General features: G+C 48.0%; 1 protein-coding gene across 7 annotated transcripts; it reads left to right on the top strand.

The window, feature by feature from the left end:
- Positions 1 to 448: 448 nt before the first annotated feature.
- Positions 449 to 10,951, top strand: Xlr5c (X-linked lymphocyte-regulated 5C). 7 transcript variants are annotated; one of them, XM_006528067.3, is made up of 9 exons: positions 449 to 671; positions 3,766 to 3,902; positions 4,421 to 4,490; positions 5,657 to 5,691; positions 6,724 to 6,844; positions 7,521 to 7,620; positions 9,008 to 9,106; positions 10,328 to 10,432; positions 10,529 to 10,951. In XM_006528067.3, exons 2-9 carry the CDS (start codon positions 3,797 to 3,799, stop codon positions 10,601 to 10,603), a joined length of 711 nt encoding a protein of 236 aa, XP_006528130.1. In that variant the 5' UTR covers positions 449 to 671; positions 3,766 to 3,796; the 3' UTR covers positions 10,604 to 10,951. The 7 variants fall into 7 exon arrangements, with proteins under 7 accessions (XP_006528130.1, XP_006528127.1, XP_006528128.1 ...); XM_006528064.3 differs by lacking the exon at positions 449 to 671 and adding an exon at positions 1,326 to 1,436; XM_006528065.3 differs by lacking the exon at positions 449 to 671 and adding an exon at positions 1,326 to 1,444.
- Positions 10,952 to 19,061: the final 8,110 nt, after the last annotated feature.

Below are 19,061 nucleotides of genomic sequence, written 5' to 3'. Positions count from 1 at the left end.
TAGCTGTAGCCATTTTGTTCCATGCCTGCCAGCTATTTCATATTGTGGCTTTAACATGCCTGCCAGTCATTGACACGGAGGAGCGACTCGGCTCAGAGCAAGGACAGGCTGGCCACATAGCCAGATTTGTTCTGGATGTTCTGGATGAGATCCGCTAATCTGAAGAAATTCCACAAAGCTTTACATAGGCCCCATCAAATCAAAGGTCAATATGAACTGTTATGTGAAAAATCTTGAGTCAGAGCTGACCACCAGGCAGCACTTCCTGCACCTGCATATGAACTCATTGTGGATTTTGTGTGCTTTCTTTTCCTTTATGAGCTGACAGAAAAACATATCCGTTGTCATAGTTCAGATAACCCTGAGTTATGTCCCTGGTCTGACCAGCACTGTGGTGTGCTTTCCGTAAACTATTCTTACTTAACTGAGGTCAGTGGTTCACGTGGTTTGTGTGCCGATTCTTGAACTCCAACAAGCCTAACCAAGGACAAGGACTGGACAGGAGCACGGATGTGCCCACGCTTGTCTGCAGAGGGCGAATACTCTCTGAAAATGAGGGCCAACCAGCTGTGACCACCCTCCAGGGGAAGCAGGGCTCTGGGCAACCGTGGCGAGGTGTGTGTCTTCTAGGCGAGTGAGCAGATATTAGGACCCAGGATAGCCTCTGCGAGGTAATGTCTGGTGCCCGAATTCCACAGCGAGGGGCCGAGGCCCCCGGAGGACTGTCTAACAATGTCCTCTGAGGGTCGCAGTGACTGAGAGGAGTGAGCCGGGCAGCAGGGATGCATGGGGAAAGACTTGGGACCTTCTGCATGGGCCTCTCTGGGGTCTTTGGGTACTGCACAAGTTCTTTGGGTCCGCGTGTCTACAGTTGGGCTATTTGAAAACAGTGTGGGTTCTTCGGGTCCCTTGAAAACCTTAAGACAGCGGATTTTTTTGGTGGACATACGCGTAACCCCAAGCCCCAAGTCACACATGCATGATTGCTGGACGGGCCTCTGCCTGGAACCAAGTTGGCGAGTCTCCTGCATTGTGCACACATTTTCCATCCTGGCACAGCACTTCTGGAAGTGACTTTGCACTGGCTGTGGCCTCCCTCGAGGGTAAGAGGGCTTCGGTGGGACTGTGGGGGTGCATTTCCCTAGGTGGGCGACAAGGCATCTCGAGACTTAAGGTAAAGCCCTTCCGGAAGCATCATCTCCCCTCCCCGGCATGCCATGGCCCGCCCACCCTGGAGAGTAAGAGGGGTTCTTTGGGACTGTGGGGGGCGCGATTCCCTAGCTGAGGAACAAGGTATCGCGAGACTCAAGGTAAAACCCTTCCGGAAGTGATGTCCAATGACCGTGCCCACCCGCGAGGGTGAGTGGGCTTTGTGGGATCTTCGGAGGTTTAGTTCCCTGGCTGAGCGGCCAGGTATCTCCAGGAGAGGCCCAAGGGTAGGAGGGTAGGAAAGGAGGAGGGGAGGAGGGGAGGATTGTGGGTGGATTGTAGGAGGTGTAATTACATATCTGAGTGACTAGGTATCACAGCAGTGAAGGGAAACCCCTTCCGGAATTGACTTGGAATGTGTCAGCCTTCTCTGGAGGGTCAAAGGGACGTGGGGGGAGGGGGTTGGAAGAGGTGTATGTCCTTAGCAGAGCGACAAGGTATCTATCGTAGGCCCCATGGGAGGTAACCCTTCCTTAAGTGATGGAGGAGCATTGCAAGCAGTCTCCAGGGAAACGGGTTGACGGCGGGGTGGGGTGGGGTGGGGGGAGGATTGTAGGAGGTTTAATTCCCCAGCTGAGCGAGGAGATGTCTCGAGACCCAAGGTAGACCCTCCCGGAAGTAACATGCAATGTCTTTACCTACTCTGGAGGGTAACGGGTTTGGTTTGGGGGATTTTAGGAGGTGTACTTCCCTAGGGTGGCAAGGTATCAGGGACCCTCAGCAGTCACTTCTGCAAGTGACTTTGCCCTGGCTGGTATCAAGGTTGACACAGACCGCCTTGGGGAGGTTCTTCCCAGCTGAGACTCAAGGTATCGCGAGACCTCTGATAGAACCCTTCCAGGAGAGATGTCTCCTTAGCTTTTACTACCTTCGAGGGGAAGAGGGTCTTCCCGGGCACTGCTTTGAGCCTATTTCCCTTCCTTAGTGTCTCTGCATCCCGAGACACATGGTGATACACTCCAGAAAGTGGCATCTCACCAGCTGTGAGGACCCTCGAGGGCAAGAGGGGGGTTGGAGGGGGGTGGGAGTTGCTGTGAGGCTGAGGCCAGTGAGAAGGGGTCCCCCAAATCCCAGTCATCAAGTCACTGCTGAGAACATCTTAGAGTCTGGAAAGAGGGAACTGCACAAGCCAGTGATGAGCCCAGGGCCAGGGCCACGGAGTATCCTTGTCCAAAGGTCAGAGGGTCCTTCTGCAGGAGACTTAGAAGGCAAGGACTCTGTATGAAGAAGGCTTCCCCCCACCCACAGCCCTTCCTGATGAGACGATCTCTGCTTGTCCACACTGTTTATTCACTGTTCATTGTGGAAGATGGGTGCATGCAACTCACTCAGGGTGGACCAGAGATTAAATACATCTCGCAGGAAGGAATGTTGGTGAAGGGCAGCTTATTGGCTGAACACTCCGAGGCCTGTCCATCTGGATACCTCGTTAGCATGGAGCACTGAGTGTTCTGGGCTATGGGACTAGTGCTCATGATATCCACGTGGGGGTGTTGTGATCACCTGTTCCAGTACAGGAACCCGGTGGACGCCTCCCACTCTCCTACATGAGAATTTACAGGGGCTTCTGTATGCGCTCAGCCTTCCCAGTTTTTGTCCGGTGACACAGCTCCACATGTCCCACAGGACTCTACTGACTGACAAACAAAACTAAGGATGAGGGTCTGGTGGGGGTGGGGGAGGGAGAGGCTGAGAGAAATGTAAAAGTCAGGGGGATTTGGGTGTGACCTGACCACACAGGTGGCACAGACCACCAGGCTATTAACAAAATCCACTCCCAGCCTTCTGGGTGGAAAACAGGCATATACATTCCTTCTGTTGAAGAGACAAGCCTGCCTGCATGCTTCACATCCCTGGTTTCTATATTCCTTGTCTGTGAGCACAGAGACTTCATGCCCTCCACAGGCTGTGTGTCATCTTGGGTGACTGCATCGGGGAATCTCTGCATTTGCCTCTGGTGTATTCTTTTGGGTCTCTCCTGGAGGCTTGGGTCCCTGAGTTTCTTCCAAAGCATCTAGACTGAGAGTGGTTCGAAATTCACCTGACTGCGCAGCAGGGCTCAACCATTGCTTGCCAGGGCACGGCTCCAGTGACCTCTTTGGCCACCAGTGGATTGGTGTTTGTGACTAGACACCAACATTGGATCTCGGGGTCTAGTCCAGCTTGTCCTAACCTGGTGACAAGGAATCAGGGGAAAGAGCTGAGACTGAGGGCTACTGGCTTGTGGCAGATCTGCGTTCAGCCAGAAAAATGGGGCAGGATGTGATTGGACCTGGCGGGATATTGATGTCACACTCCCACCTCCTCTTTGCTTCAGCACACGTGGTCACATCCTGTGGAGTCCTGGTCCCTGTTTTCATTTAGGGTCATGAAATTTTCAGGCATATACATGTATCTGCTGTCCCTAGACTGGGGCCAAGCCGAGTTTCACCTGTGGGGGTGGGGGGAGGGGTGTGAGTTCCTGGAAGACTGCTTCTAAACCTTTGTGTTGGATCTGGGCTCAACCAACACTTGAGTGGAGCCATTTCCCATGCTGGTCAGTGTCTTTACTTTCAGGAGTCCTGTCTGACCCAGGAAGGTTCCAGCCATGTCAAACAAGGAACAGAAGGACATGAAGAAAAGTGGCAAGCACCAGAGGGTACATAAGACCCTCCCATCAGATGACTTCAAGAACTCAGATGCAGTTAACCCTGGTAACAACTGATATGGGGCTTTTGGGGCTGGGCCCCACCGTGGGGACACTCTACTACTTGGCACAGGGAACATGGGGGCAGTCCGATACTCATCAGGCCATTCCATGGTATTGAAGCTGGGCGGGCATGGAGGACAGGGTGGGGCGTGGGGCGATTCAGACTCTGACCTCTGATTCTCATGCATTCTCTGGGTTTTGGTCCCCACGTGACATTCTCAGCCCGTGGCAGAGATAGATACAAGGCTCACAGACACCAACATGCCTCTGAATAAGCCCAGGGGTCACAGGGAATTTTCTTGTAAGGCTCATGCACGTACATGTATCTGCTGTCCCTAGACTGGGGCCAAGCCGAGTGTCACCTGTGGGGGTGGGGGAATGGTGTGAGTTCCTGGAAGACTGCTTCTAAACCTTTGTGTTGGATCTGGGCTCAACCAACTCTTGAGTGGAGCCGTTTCCCATGCAGTATGATGAGAGCAGCATGCTTCATTTGCAATGGTTTTTCCTTCCCCCTCCGTGCAGCTGACAAACCAGCAGTTGGTACCAGTGGGATGGGCAGCCATTCTTCAGGATCAGACATGCAAGAGGCCAGGTGAGGTCTTCAAGGGTTAGTTTTCCCCACGTGAGGTAGTTTCAGTGTGGTTGTATGCAGATACAGAAAGCAAAAAGTTCCCTCTCCCAGGAAGTGGATCTAAGTGGCGGGGGCTGGGGTACGGCGGGGTCTGCTATTAAGTGAAATAGGCCAGCATCAGAGAGACTCCTGCCTCCTGTTGTCTCTCCTCTGAGGATCCTGGATTACAAGTAGGTCCCTAAAATGATACAACCTGAACTCAGAGGGGAGAGTGGCAAGAGGCAGGCAATACCCAGTTGAGGGGAAGGTTTGCAGGAGTTGAGGGGAGGTGGTTCGAGGCAGACTCTGGGGGTGGCACACGGTCACCTGGGATAAAAGTTAAGGAGACACTGTCTGGGTGATGTAGGAGGAATAGCTGCAGGAGGGGCTTGAGGAAGAAGGAGAGTGAATGAGGCTGGAGTGCAGGACACATGGGTGAAGATGCCTTTATGAAACCCTGTGCTGCACTGTGAAAGGATCCTGGTGAACATTTACTATAAAATCCCCTACTTCTGTGCAGCTGCCTGCAGTTGGGCAGGGAACACCTGGGGTGTGATTTCCCATGAGTCACCCAAACCCAGCTGGGGTGGGATTCCTGGGACTACAGTAGGCTCTCAGTCAATTGTGCTACAAGAAGTAACCCTTAGCCATGCACCCATATGTATCTATCTAAAAGGACGCTTTGGCTCAGTACGAAAACAAGGACAAAGTAATAAAATTATTGACCCAGAGAGGAAAACCCGACTTTACCCCACATGAGCTCTAGCCTCTGCAAAACGGCACGCCTCTCCTTTTCCTTCAAAGCAAACTTAGGATGCTTGTCCTCAATTAAGAATTCTGAGCTAAAGGGATCTGCAACCCTATAGGAGGAACAACAATATGAACTAACCAGTACCCCCCAGAGCTCATATCTCTAGCTGCATATGTATCAGAAGATGGCCTAGTCGGCCATCAGTGGAAAGAGAGGCCCATTGGTATTGCAAACTGTATGTGCCTCAGTACAGGGGAACTCCAGGGCCAAGAAGTGGGAGTGGGTGGGTGGGGGAGTGGATGGGGGAGTGGGTGGGGGACTTTTGAGATAGCATTGGAAATGTAAATGAAATAAATACCTAATTAAAAAAAATAATTCTGTGTTGTTTTACCCACAGGGAGCCTGTTCAGAAGAAGATGCAGGATTTCAAAGGTAGGTTTGAGCAGACCTTGGTAGTCCCAGAACTTTCTTTCCAACCCTCTGACTTACGCACAGTGAGAATGTGGTCGCTGAGAGACAAGAGAACTCTGGAACAGTTCTGTGGCTCAGAGGCTATTTCTGAAGACTAAGTTGTCCTTTGGCCTTCGGGGGTTTCCTTTACCTTTAACATGCTGATGTGAGCAGGGGAAAGGTTGGAGCTGTAGCCCAGGCTGCTTCCTGCTTCCTGCATGGCTGGAGACTGTCACTAGAGATGATGGGCAAGCAGATATATCTCTGCTCTTTAACTTACTGCAGGAGTGGTATGTCAGATTTCTACAGCTTTCTTTCAAGTTCTGAAGCAAGTCATTTCTTATGCCTTTCCAAAGTTGCTCTCCTCCAGGAACCCCTGCAAAAGGAGAGCTGGTAAAATAGCCTTTAGTCTGTAGACATTTAGGAACCTGTCAGGGAACTCTGAAGGCAGCACTGGGAAGAAAAGCGAGATAGATTGTATTGTGCACATCATGCATGCCACACTAGCTTGTTTTCTGTCGTCCACGGTAACAACCCCAGTGTACCACATGCCCCTCCAACTGAGGCAGGTTTTATTCACTTCTATAGGCGAACCCAGACAGCATTACTAGAGAGCCATCATCAATTCTTAGCCAGAGTGTAGAGCCAGCTCATACAAGCAAGGAAGTCTGACAGCATTGCTCTTTCTGGTTGCAGAGGAACTGCTTGGGTTTGACATGTCCAGAAAATTGTTTGTCAGTGGCATTCTTTAGTCAAGCAGGATGCCTCCTCCTGTATTCCTAGCACTTAGGGAGTAGAGACAGAATCAGGATCTTGAAGTTGGCCTCAGTTACTAGCAAGTTTGAGACCAGCTTAGGCTACAAGAGACCCTATCTTAAAAAAGAAAAAAAAGATCAACCGATGCAGATGCATAGTTATTCGTGCTGTCCTGTAGGTGGTGTGTCTGGGATGAACCAACTCTTCTTCTTCCTCTGTATATTTGACTTAAATGATGCCTTTTCCCTTCTCACACAGGTGATGATGGTACAGGACTTCTTATGGAAAAGAGGAAACAGTTTGAAGAGGATGTAAATGCCTCTTTCAGAAGTCTGAATGAAAACCTCCAGAGCATTTTGAAAGCTCAGCAGAATTCAAGGTAACATTCTGAGCACCCGTAGAGCCTTTCCTCTTCTTCCCGAGTCACTCCTGTCTGCCATCTTGATCGTGCACAGAATGGAATAGCTGATGGGATCTCTGGAGCACTGCCTTTTTCCCTATGACCCGGTCCTATTCATAACCAATGGGAACCCCCGCCCCTTTTATGGAACTCAGATGTGTCAGGTGCAAGACTGGCAAGACAGCCATTTCTCCCCTCTAGGATAACAGAAGGCCAGTCCTTTATGGTCTACAAAACTGTACCTATTAGGAGATATCACCAGAGCTCTCTCATGCAAGTCCCACCGTGGAAAGTGTTCTGTGCACACTTTCTGTCTGTAAAACACTGTAGGGTATGTTGCCTTCAGGACAAGGACTTGGGCTCTCAGAATTTATAGGTTACTCCATAAGGGAAGGGAGGATGAGTCTAATTTTAAGGCAGAAGTGCGATCTCGGGTGAGGTATGCACAAATGCATCCTCAGTGTTTGAGAGGGAAGACATGTGAAACAATGTCTCTAGTAGCAGCTTAAGACAAAGTTCTTGGGTTGAGAGTCACGTGTAATTCATGCCCCTTTTCTCTTTTGCTCCTAGTCCCTGTTTCATAATTATGAGTGTTTGTCATTCCCTTACCCTCAACCAGTGTGACCATGCTTGTAATCAGTACTGTGTTTTACAGGCAGGAGCTTAAGTCTCTGTACTGTGAAAGATTTGGGTCGGTGTACCACAATTGGCTGGTTGAGATGGACAGAACAAGGGACCAAGAAGAATACTTCAGTGTGAGTAGCAGTCTCAGCTAGCAACAGATCCTCTGCTGTGTCAGTTTCCCTAGTGGCAGGGCTTCCTGCAGCAGGTCTGGAGGGAAGGGACAGGACATGAGCTCTGGGAGACAAGGAAGGTGGTTGATGTGGAGGGGAGAGACTGGCCATCCTCCCTGACTTGGTTTTTTATCCCCCTTCTGTGGGAAGATGACAAGGGTAATGATGGGTTAGGAGCCCGCATGGTACAGGCGTGGGGGGAAGAGCAGGTTCTGTCTACAGAGTTCAGGAGGAGGTATGGGATTGTATTTTGAGAGGGGACCCTTCAGGATCGACCCAGTACAGAGGACAAAGAGTAGGAGGGCCCCACCTAGCCTTCTGACACAGTGATCAGGGATGGAGAGTGAGAGCAGTTCATGGGGCTGTGGAGAAGCAGGTGGAGACTTAGCTGCCAGTGTGGTTGGAGTTCAGACAGGCCCTGTCCCAGAGGAGAAGAGGGAAAGGTTCCCATGCAGTGATGGATGGACCTGCGATGGTGACAGGGTCACCTTTAGCCTGGAGATGAGAATGGGCTTTGGGGGACTGGTAACTGGACTCAGTGCTGTCTCTGGGGGCTCTTTCTTCCTGGTGGAGGATGGAGCTGTCTCCTGGGGATTCTGACTGATGGAGATGGAGACAGATTCCAGTCTGGCGGTGAGGAACATGTTCTCCAGAACCCACTGATTAGGATGCAGCCATAGTCCTGAGGCTTGCTCATTTTGAAAACTCAGGAAAATCATTAACTTGTCTGCCTCAGTTTCGTAGAAGTAAAGTCAGACTGGTGGAGAAACCCTGCCTTCTAGACCTGTGTATTGAATGGTTTCACCTCTTGAAATTTTTGTTGCTGTGGAATGCTCAACAGCAGGAGCTGATATATGGTTGCTATTGGTCTGCTCTGTCCTCATTTGGTTGATACTGTAGTCATGGGGTGTCACAATGTAGGGAGACACTGACTGATGAGGGAGGTTTAGGTGAAAAACTCCTTTGGAAAGAGGTGTTGTTCCCTTGGAAGCTAATCTACCTGCCCATTGAGTTGGACAAGAAGATTCATCCTTTAAGAAAACTGAGCCACAAGAGACCTTAATTTTTTACTTTATTTTGTTGAGGTGGGAATCTACAGATTGGATGGATCTTAGATTAATTTCAAAATGAGTAGTTCTTTCATGGGAATTTTGCCCAGATGGGACAGAATGTCTCCCTCTGTGACCCGTCAGACATTGTCAGGTTGTTTTTGGTATTGAAGGCCATGTCTTCAACCTCGATCTTGAATGATAGAACCCACAAAACAGCACGGGAAGCAACTGCTGTAAGCAGCTGGGTTGGATGTCCAGTTTTGCTGACATCTTATCATTGATTTCCTCTATTTCAGTTTATAACCCAGCAGCAAATGAAGATTTTACAGACGGCTATAGAGGACCATGAAACCAAGCTCAAAAACGCTAAAGATATGTGTGACACATTTTTGAAGGTCTGGTAGATTGAACTTGAGAACAGAGCACATATTTATGTCACACTATGTGTCTCTAAAAGCAGGAGACAGAATAAATGGCCCTTTCTCAGTTTGTGGGAAAAGTAATTTCACGTTCTCATGGGAATATTTTCCCCACACGTAGGAAAAAAGCTAGGTTTTGTTTAGCCTGGGAAAGTGATGATGTTTAGTGCAGAGTGTTGTAGCATGGGAGCTGCTGACTGGGAATTTGCTCTCTCGATCTCCCTCTGCCGCTTCTCTCAAGCTTCTGTACTTCCCTAGACCTCAGTGCTGAGGAGTTGTTGTCCTCAAACAGGGCCTTTCCCTCTCCCATAGTTCCCAGTGGCCTTCCTTCTTAATTCTCCCTCTTTGCTCTGTCCTCTGCAAACACCCCTCCTCCAAAAGCTCCTCTGGCTGCTTCTGTCTTGTCTTCCCTCCTCGCCATGCACCAGCTTCCCCTGAAGCGACTCCTGTCCCCTGTCCATGCTGTGCCTCTGCTCTTGGCCCAGATATAGATCCCCGTGCCTTGTCTTCCCTATGGAAATCCTCTGTTTTCATCGCTGGAAGTTGCCATGGGTGTCCTCTTCAGTCACATAGCCAGCAGGCTCCCCTTGCACACCCGTTTTCAGCCAGCATACATGTCGTATGCTCTTAAACTCCTCTGGGCCCTGGCAATAGGGCAGAGAATGGACAGGCATTTTGTGGTGTATGGACAGGTGACACAGTCTGTTCTCCTCTGTATCCACCACTGCAGCATTCCTTGAGAGATGTGATCACATTCCTCACTTCAGCTTGTCTTAGCTTAAAAGGGCATGTGATTGCATGCTCTGTCTTCTCTGTGAAAACTGCATTCCATGGACACAGCAAATGAATGGCTCCTTCCCCTGGGAAACCTTGGGGGTCTCCAGCACATGCCTGTGCCTCTTTCTTTCCATGCCTGGTCTATATGGCCTTTACCTGCCCATCTGTCCATATTCTGAGATAAGTGCCTTAGGTGGTGTTCTCTTCTCATAATGATAGTGAGCTCAAATGTGGAACTGCATCTTTTGGTGGAGAGTTCATATAGATGCACAAGAAGTAGCCACTGTTACTTACTTTGATTCCAAACAAGGATCCTTTGGGATACGCAAAGTCCGTAGTTTAAGTTAAATGAGGTGAGGTGTCAAGTTGGGGCTTGGGGCTTCCTGCTCAAGTACCTTCTTTTGTTGTGGTTTGTTCCAGAAAGCCAACGACTTGAGTAAACGTCAAAAAACCTTTATTGGTGGTCAGCAGACTATTGTGGAGAAGGAAATCTCCAAGGTGCAGAACAGAGTAATCATGGAAACCGTAAGTCGTGTGTCTGTAACACTACGCCCTGGGCTACCTTCCTATTAGCAGAGATGTAATGAAGATCCTCTAAATCTCCTTTTTCTTTTCAAACAGCAAGATCAAGACATATCCATGGTTGAAACATACCTTCAGTCCCTGATCCATGAAAGCTCTGAAGAAACCATCTGAAGATCACACATAGGATACACAGGGAAGGAAGCGTTAGCCATGCTAAGAAGATGTTGGTAGTAGTCAGTGCAGCATCTTTCTCTTTACTTTGTTTGTTACAATTGAGACTGAGACACTGTTAATCATTAAGTGAACTCCCAGCAGCTCTGTGAGTAGCGAGGACAGTTAAGTGTGGATCATCCAGGCCCATGACAGCAAGGGAGATTCATTCTGCCCAGTAGTGGCAATTACATTTTGGAAGCAAATGTCATTTGACTTTGTGGTTGATTCTCTGTCACTGTTCCAAAGTGAATGTTACCATACTTATTTTAGGAAGAAGTGAATAAAGATGGGACCCATTTTTCTGTGCATGCTTTCATTTCTCATGAGGTCACAGAGACCGTTCCATTGCAATGGGAAAATCAACCCAACATGCCACCGAGACTTGCTGAACACACTCATGTTTGTGTGCTCAGAAGTGTTAAAAAAAAATCTTCTTAACACGATTCCCACGACAGAGCCATTCCTAATGTGTTGACTCTGTGCTAGTTGTGGGGCTGTGGCATTTCCCAAAGACACCCAGACTCATTTTCAAAGCTGTCTTCAACACTGGTTACCTTTGGATTGAAAGCATTTTATCAGCCTGTATCTGTGTAAGCATTTGTGGCTCCAGTGTTTTGGAGGGGTCTTTACATGAGTGTTTTCTAGGGTTCTCCTTAGAGAGTCTACTATTCATCAAGTCCTTCTGCCTGTATGTGTGTGTTTGTCTAACGCCTTAGTCATTCATTCTCTTATCCTTGCCCTATGCTGTATTTATTAAAATGAATGCTTAGAGTCTGTGTTCAGCACATATGAGGTATTTGGGGTTTTGTTGTAATGTGTGTACTTGTTGAGTCTCTGTGAGCACTTTCCCATGTGTGTGTCAGTACCCTGAAGGCCAGAAGAGGGCCTGATTTCCCCTGGGCCTTGAGTTAAAAGTGGTCTTGAGCTACCCAAAGTGGGTGATGCTACCTGATCTTGGGTCTTCTGGAACAGCAGCAAGTGAGTTCATTTCTCAGAATGACAACATTATTGCATCCCTAGGAGCAGGCATGTGATTGAATATGCAAGAGGATTCCTCCCATTCTATGAGTTTGAATGGGAAATGTTTGGGGAACTCAAGAACCTTTCACTAGCCTAAGAGCCAACACTTCTTTCATAATGCTCTGTGACTTGTGAGCCAGATGATAGCTGTTGTCATATAGGTCACTACAGAGAGTGTTGGAATGTAAGGAACTTTCAGCAAGAGGGAGGTGGGGCTGGCAGGGTGGTAGATGATACTTGGTGCCCTTGATGTTGGTGCCTGGACTAGGGAGTTGAAACTGGTGATGGCACCCTTTGAGAGTGGCCATGACCCACCGGGGATCGAAGGAGCCTTTGACACTTCTTGGGGTTACCCAAGACCACTGGAAAACACAGAGATTTACATTACTATTCATACCAGTAGCAAAATTACAGTTATTAAGGGGCAATGGAAATAATTTTATGGATGCTGGGGTCACCACAACCTGAGGAACTGTATTTGGAAGGTGGAGAACTGCTGCTTTAAACTCTCAAAGCCAAGCCTCAGAATGCCTGCACAAGGTCTAATTCATGGAGCCTGCTGGTCCCTGCTTCATGCATGTAAGCACATGCTAGACAGCCTTCCTTGTGAGCACCTGATGGAGAACCCTCACACATTCATCTGGTCTGCCTCATGTGTCCACACCTGGTAGGCCTCTCTCAGGAATGGCTCACACATAAGCCTCTGTCATACATGCCTGCGCTCGCAGCCACTCACATGGCCATGTGCTAGGCCCATAACAAGGATAGCCCCACCTGCTAGAGCATCCTCAGATATACCCTGTTCCAGCCAGTCAGAGGGATACACTCTTGGGGTAGAGAGGGACTGGTTGCATATCTTCCCTTTCTGAGGACGAAGGTTCTGTGTGAGGCAGTAGAGTGAGAATGGTAAGTGGGAAACTGTATATCAGGGTACCCTGTGCTGAGGTTTCAGAGATGGGTCCAAGAGGCCAAGATGGGTCCAAAATTTTCAGAGGTGACAGTGGGGTCAGAAGTAAGCAGAGCCCACACTGGCCTCCTAGGTGATATCTAAGAGCTTCACTTTCATCTGGACCTGGAGCTTGCACCATGTTTATTGTTTACTTGCTCATTTACACCTGACAGGCCCCCATGCTGGGGCCACCTCATGCTAAGGGTTATGCTAGGACCATGTCAGGAATGCAGGCCTGCCACTGGGCCCACCTCACTGGTAAGCTCCTCAGGAGTGCTCATTCAACTCTTTCCAGGCAATCAGAAATGTACACCCAGGGAGGTAGAGTATAACTAGGTATGTTTGCTCACCCCAAGGGAGAGAAGGAGGCTCAAAGGGGAATATGGCTATGTAGGATCGCCCAGAAGGGTGACTGGATGCAGGTAGCTCTGTGCATCTGAAGCTTGTTGGGGCCAAGAAAAAGGGACTGTAGAAGAGTCCAGGGACCGAGACTGAGGATGGCATATGATAAGAGTCCAGAGGTGGTTTGTCCTGCTGTTCACCTCAGCTCTCGTGCCAGGTGTGGGGGCTGGGGCCAGTCACATTCTCCTGATCCCAGGGTTAACTACCCAGAGGAGAATTGTGAAAGCCTACCAAGTACCTGCCCAGGCCTCGGGAGGCTGAAACATAGGCCTCAGAAAGATGCCTCAGTAACATAACAGGGGATGTTAGAGATCTCTGGAGAGATCTACCTAATGCAAGAACGAATGCAAGCTCATTGCCACACAGGCACCTTGCAGGTCCAGGTGGGCCAGAACCACACAGTCACAGAAACGGGGGCCCGCCATTTGTAATAGAATAATCCTGGTATCTCATAAAGGAACAAAGGAGCGAACTGAATGTACCTTAGCAGGCAATTTCTTTCTGTAAAATAAATAAATTAAAATAGTGATGCCAAGGTCTCAAAGTAGGCAGTGACGTGCAGGATGGTGCTTGTGAGGTGTGGGGAGACAGTAAGAAATGACATGGTCTAGGTGGCTTCTTCTCTTCCTTCACAGGAGGTTCTTGGCTGCTCATTATTAGCTGAGGCACAACTTTCCAGTCTTTTCTTAAGTGAGAATGTGAAACATTTAGAAATGGAGAAACATGGGTGAATGTAGAATTAGAGATGACTGGGTGTGCAAGCATTTCATGAATCCCAGAAAGCTTTCCTGCAAGAATGCTTATGTAACAAAAGGAAAAACAAATGGAACTCTGTGGAAAGGAGGGAACAGGAAAAAGCAGACACAGCAGCCTTAAATTAAATCTGTTTGTTGGAGGAGAAATGACTGAAGCTCTCACACCACTTATGCAGGCCTGGTAGACCAGACGGGCTTGCACTTGTGCCTTCATGGCACATCATACACCTACACAAATGACCAGTATGTTGCAGGTGTTGTGCACTGGGCAGAACTGGAAGGAATGAAGTCTATCTAGCTGGGCCAGTTGGATTTCAGCAGAAAAGAACTGGTCGGTCAGCAGCTGTGAGTGCCGGATGGACACACAAACAGCATTCTCTGAGAAGTTTTTCAGTGAAGCAGTTCTCCTTTACTGGGGGCTAACAAGGATTATATAAACCTTGGGGAGTGGGTAGGGGTCTGGGGGTTGAGTGAACAACACAGATTATATAAACCTTGGGGAGTGGGTAGGGGTCTGGGGGTTGAGTGCACAACCTTGTCTGAGGTGCTGGAAATGCTTCATTTGCATGAAGAGTAATTCCAGGTGCATGCTGGACATGGACTTATAGGGAGAGAGGAAGTTAGACCTGTAACTTTGGCCTGCTGGCTGTGTGACTACCTCCAGGGTGGGGAAGGTAGGGGGTCACACAGTCTCCATCGCCTGGGACATGCAGGCCCAGAGCAAGGAGGAAGACAGTCCTGCTCCACATGGTCTCAGGACCAGGTTTTCGGGGTTTGGACATGTCTCCACCTCACTATGGACTGGCTCCCCCAGTCAAAAGGCTCTCCGGCCCCACACCTCCCCACTTTGGTTTTATAGAGAAGAAAGTAGCATCTTACACACCAGCCTCTATGCTGGGAACGGCTTGGTACTGAACCAGAAACTGATTGGCAGTGATTCTTTTTCAATGCTACTTATCTGCCCTTTTAGAAATTTGGATGAGGCAGGGTGCCTGGAGGAATAGGGCGCCCTTAACCAGTTATGGGCCAAGGAGGGAGATACCAATGCACCAGAGGGTTTTAGTACCATGAGGTAGGGATGTTAGTCGCAGACCTTGCCCTGGAGCCCTGAGATCTCACTGGAGATCTCTGAGCATTTGTATGTTTTATTCCACCAGCCCAGGTTCATTGGCATAGAAACATCATTTATCCCCCAGCCAAATGCAAGTCCCTCTGCAATCAGTGAAGTGCAGAGCTTTCTGATTTTGTAGAGCAACCCCCTCTAGGGAGGTGTTCTGTTGCTGGAGGGACTCAGGGCTGTCTGCGGGGGAAGCCACGGCCCGGTGAAGCTTGTTGTCCTGGAAGCTGTCGGCCAGGTGTTGTGTCTGGTCCATTTGCTCTGAAACACACAAACTTTAAAGGTAACATTGTAAGTACATTTCTGCATTAGCACATGTATGGAATGTACAGTATGCACAGTTCTGCTAATGATGATTCTCTGCTATGTGCTTGAAGAAGTACAAGGTATCAAAATCCATGAGTCCACTGGACTGCATAAGCAGACTGTACTATAAATCTCTATCTGTGCCTTATTTGAAAGGATGGCATATATAAAAAGTCATGAGGACAGGCAGCCGAAGGGATTTGTTGGCTATGTAGGGGCATTCATGTCTCAGTGGGTCTCTCGAGCTGTTCCCATGTAGAAATAACAGTATTTACATCACCTGTTGGGTTTTGTTTGCATGTCTGGATATCTTCCTGTCTGTAGCCGAGATTTTCAGGAGGTCCCTCCTGGTTAAATCTAATTTTTATTAGCTTTGAAGAGATCTGCTGCCCTTTACTTCCCATTGGGACAACAGAAGAAAAAAACAAACTCTCTTCCCTAAAGCAACAAGTTTCTTGACTTGATTCTGAGGTTAACACATCCTTAAGGTATGTTAGCTGAGTTAATTCCTCAGTCCTTTCTAAAAACCCAGTGAATTTTAGCAGCTGTGTTACCTGTCTCACTTAAGAACATACGAAGTCAATAAAGCATCAACTGACCCTCCTGCTTAGAGTGGCTGAGAAAGGAAACACCGTGCCAACCTGTGTGACCTGTTTATAGAATCCTGGAGAGGCCTAGTTAAGAGGCAACATTTTGTGGGAGTGGTGGTGGGTTTTGGTAATCCTTTAAAATTGAGTGCACAAAACTCAGACACTTTAGAAACTTAAGTCCCTGGAATTAACTTCACGTCCATGAAGGAAATATATTAGTCTGATTATGCTAGCTACTAGGACATGTCATAGGCAGTGTTAGTTATTAGACATTTTTCATACGAGAGATGGCAAGATGCCAATATACAATATTTTTGGAATAGTCAGTAATGTCTTGTCTGTGTAAAATAAACTGTCTCAAATACACGGCCTTTTCACCTCTCTTCTTTTTTTTTTTAACATCAATTGAAGATTAAATAATAAAAACCAAATTAAAAGGGGCAAAACATATCTCCCTGAAGTGGAAACTTCTAGTTTCTTTACACAGTTATGTCCAATGATGTTTTGCTGGGGCACACAGGTGAAATGATGTCTTGCTAAAAGCACAGGGTCCTGTGTCTGCTCCACCACCAAGCTCAGCCACCTGGGGAGGCAGGATGCACATGGGAGTTTTGACTGTGCTTACCCCACACTGTCTGGGGGTGACAGAGTGCAGTCTGAGGCACAGGACAGACAGAGATGGCACGGGTGCCCCTCAGGCCTGCAAGGAGGCTGGGGCCATCTGGTTCTCAGGCTCTGGGATACCCAGGCACTGGTAGATGCAGTGGAAGAGCTGAGGATGGAGTGACATCCCTCTCTCCTCTCCCCTCCCCCACTTGGGCTGGATCTAGAGAATCAAAAGAGGGGAGAGCTCAGGATGGTAGTTGGCAGCTGGCTGGATCCCTCCAGGAGTGTCTTTGGCTCATTGGCAGGCTGCTGGCTTGGCTTGGGCTTGGTGGCTGGCTGCTGTGGCTGGGAGTGCAGAGAGGCATTCTACTGGAGATTAGACAGCAGCTCTTGAAGTAAAGGCCTTCTCCATGGCTCACCATGGCAGATTTTGATGGAAACAGACAGACAGTCAGTGGTTTTAAGGCATTAATTGTCATGGAGGAAAGTGGATGAGTAAGACTGTACCCCATTTCTCAGGGCAAGCCTGAGGTTAAATATCTTTTGCAGGGAGGAATGTCTGGAAGGAGAGTTTATTGGCTAAGCCTCCAGGCCTTTAGGTACCTCATGAAAATGGAGATCTGTCTTGAGGCTATGGAGGGGCTCAGGGTGTTGCCCTTATGACAGAAAGCCTTGTGCCAGGAGCCTGGTTCCCTGGGAGCTGGACGAAAATGCCTCCCATCCCTTTTAGGGTCACTGGGGTTTCTAGCCTTGGCTCAGACAGGCACCAGGCTGCCGTTCGTGGTCCTACAGTCACAGGGAAGAATGTTTTCCTGAAGCAGACACAGGTGAAAGGATGTTTTCATATGGCAAACACGTGATAGGACCTGGGACGAAGGAGTATAAATATGACCGCACAGATGGCGGGAGACGAGCACTGAGCATTGGTTTGGTTTTCTCCACCTGGCTATTCTCCACTAATAACAAGCATGTGTCCATTCGCCTTACATAGAGTTGTTGATCCTCACTTGTGGTGACGCCAGAGAGGAATCTCGCCCAGAAACTGCTTGTGAGGTTCCTGCAGCAGCTTCCAGTTTCTGTGGCCTTGCCTCAGTGTGGTTGTCGCTCCTGCCAGGTGTCTGCCTGCCAACAGTACTGGACTGTAGCTGCTGGTTCAGGCCTGGTGTCTGCTTGCAGAAAGGACTGGTCTGCAGCTGCTGGGTGATATTTATTGTTTGCTATAAGACTGAACTGCTGCCAAAGAAGATGGAGCTTGCCCCAAAGAAGTATTGCTAAACACGTCCACTTCCCCCTTATCCTAATGACTTTTCTCTTCGACTACTGTTGATGGAGGACAGCTTAGACCCTTATGAAAAGTAGGTTGCAAAAAACTTATGGCTACACCGCCCTATTCATTTTTGTACCTATTTCTTATTGAAATGACACATCAGATATATTGATTGGTGAGTCAAATAGAAATGTATGAGTGGTGGTGCACGCATTTAATCCTAGCACTTGAGAAAAAGAAGCAGGAGGATTTCTGAGTTTGAGGCCAGCCTGGTCTACAGAGTGTGTTCCAGGACAACCTGGGCTACACAGAGAAACCCTGTCTCAAAAAACAAAACAAAACAAAACGAAACAAAGCAAAGCAAAACAAAACAAACCAAAAAAATAATAATTAGGAGAAGAAGGAGGAGGAGGAGGAGGAGGAGGAGGAGGAGGAGGAGGAGGAGGAGGAGGAGAAGGAGAAGGAGAAGGAGAAGGAGAAGGAGAAGGAGAAGGAGAAGGAGAAGGAGAAGGAGGAGAAGAAGAAGAAATGTACGAAAATGTCTTTCATCTTTTTTGTTAGCTTTCAATGTGCTTACTGGAAAATATACCATTATACTTAGTTTACATTTTCCTTCTATTAAATTGCACTTTTAAAGAACAGAGACCTTTAATTAGGTTGATTGTTTCCAGAAGCAAACCTATTTATAACAGCATGCTTACAGAGAGTTTCCCAAGAGCATTATGGAGTGGAATAGAAACTTGGCACCCTTTATCAATCATAATTCTGTGCTTTTGTTAATTCAGAAATTATACATTGCACTTGGAAAAGGGGACATGTACCAGCTAGTTGGTTAATTTTACATGGGCGCTAGTAAGTTTAGTTCCAAATGGCAAAATGTCAGTTTCATATTAACCAAGGTGTACTGATCAGATTAATGTGAGTGCTACTCAGTCCTTTCTTAAAGACAGACCTAAATCCTAGCTGCTGATGTATAGAATTTCTACAGGTACACAATCTGTATGACATTAGACCCAGTGAGATGTGGATCCAAGATGATTTTCTGAAGCTTACAAGAATTTTTTTTTTAAGTTTATTGAAACCCACAGCTTAGAGAAGGCAATAGATTCAAACCTTTGTTGCATAGTAGCAGCTTGGGAAACAGTTTGGGGTTAACAGCAGGAACATTCTTTAGTTTGACTGCAATCCATGAAGGAAGGGCTTTTCTCTTCTCTATCCAGAAGACTGGGTGTATATACATTTAGAATAAAGAGAAGCATCATGGGTCTATACTTAAAAGGCAACCAAGGGAGCCTGTGAATAAGATATTATCAGAAATCCACTGATGGTGGATAAAGTCTCTGAACTTTATATAGTATGTTGTAGCAAATAATTCTGGATTTCTATCATTGTCAGGTAAAGTAT

The sequence above is a fragment of the Mus musculus genome, chromosome X, assembly GCF_000001635.26.
Source record: "Mus musculus strain C57BL/6J chromosome X, GRCm38.p6 C57BL/6J".
In the NCBI taxonomy this organism is placed as follows: Eukaryota; Metazoa; Chordata; class Mammalia; order Rodentia; family Muridae; genus Mus; species Mus musculus.
This window is presented reverse-complemented; position numbering and strand designations above follow the sequence as displayed.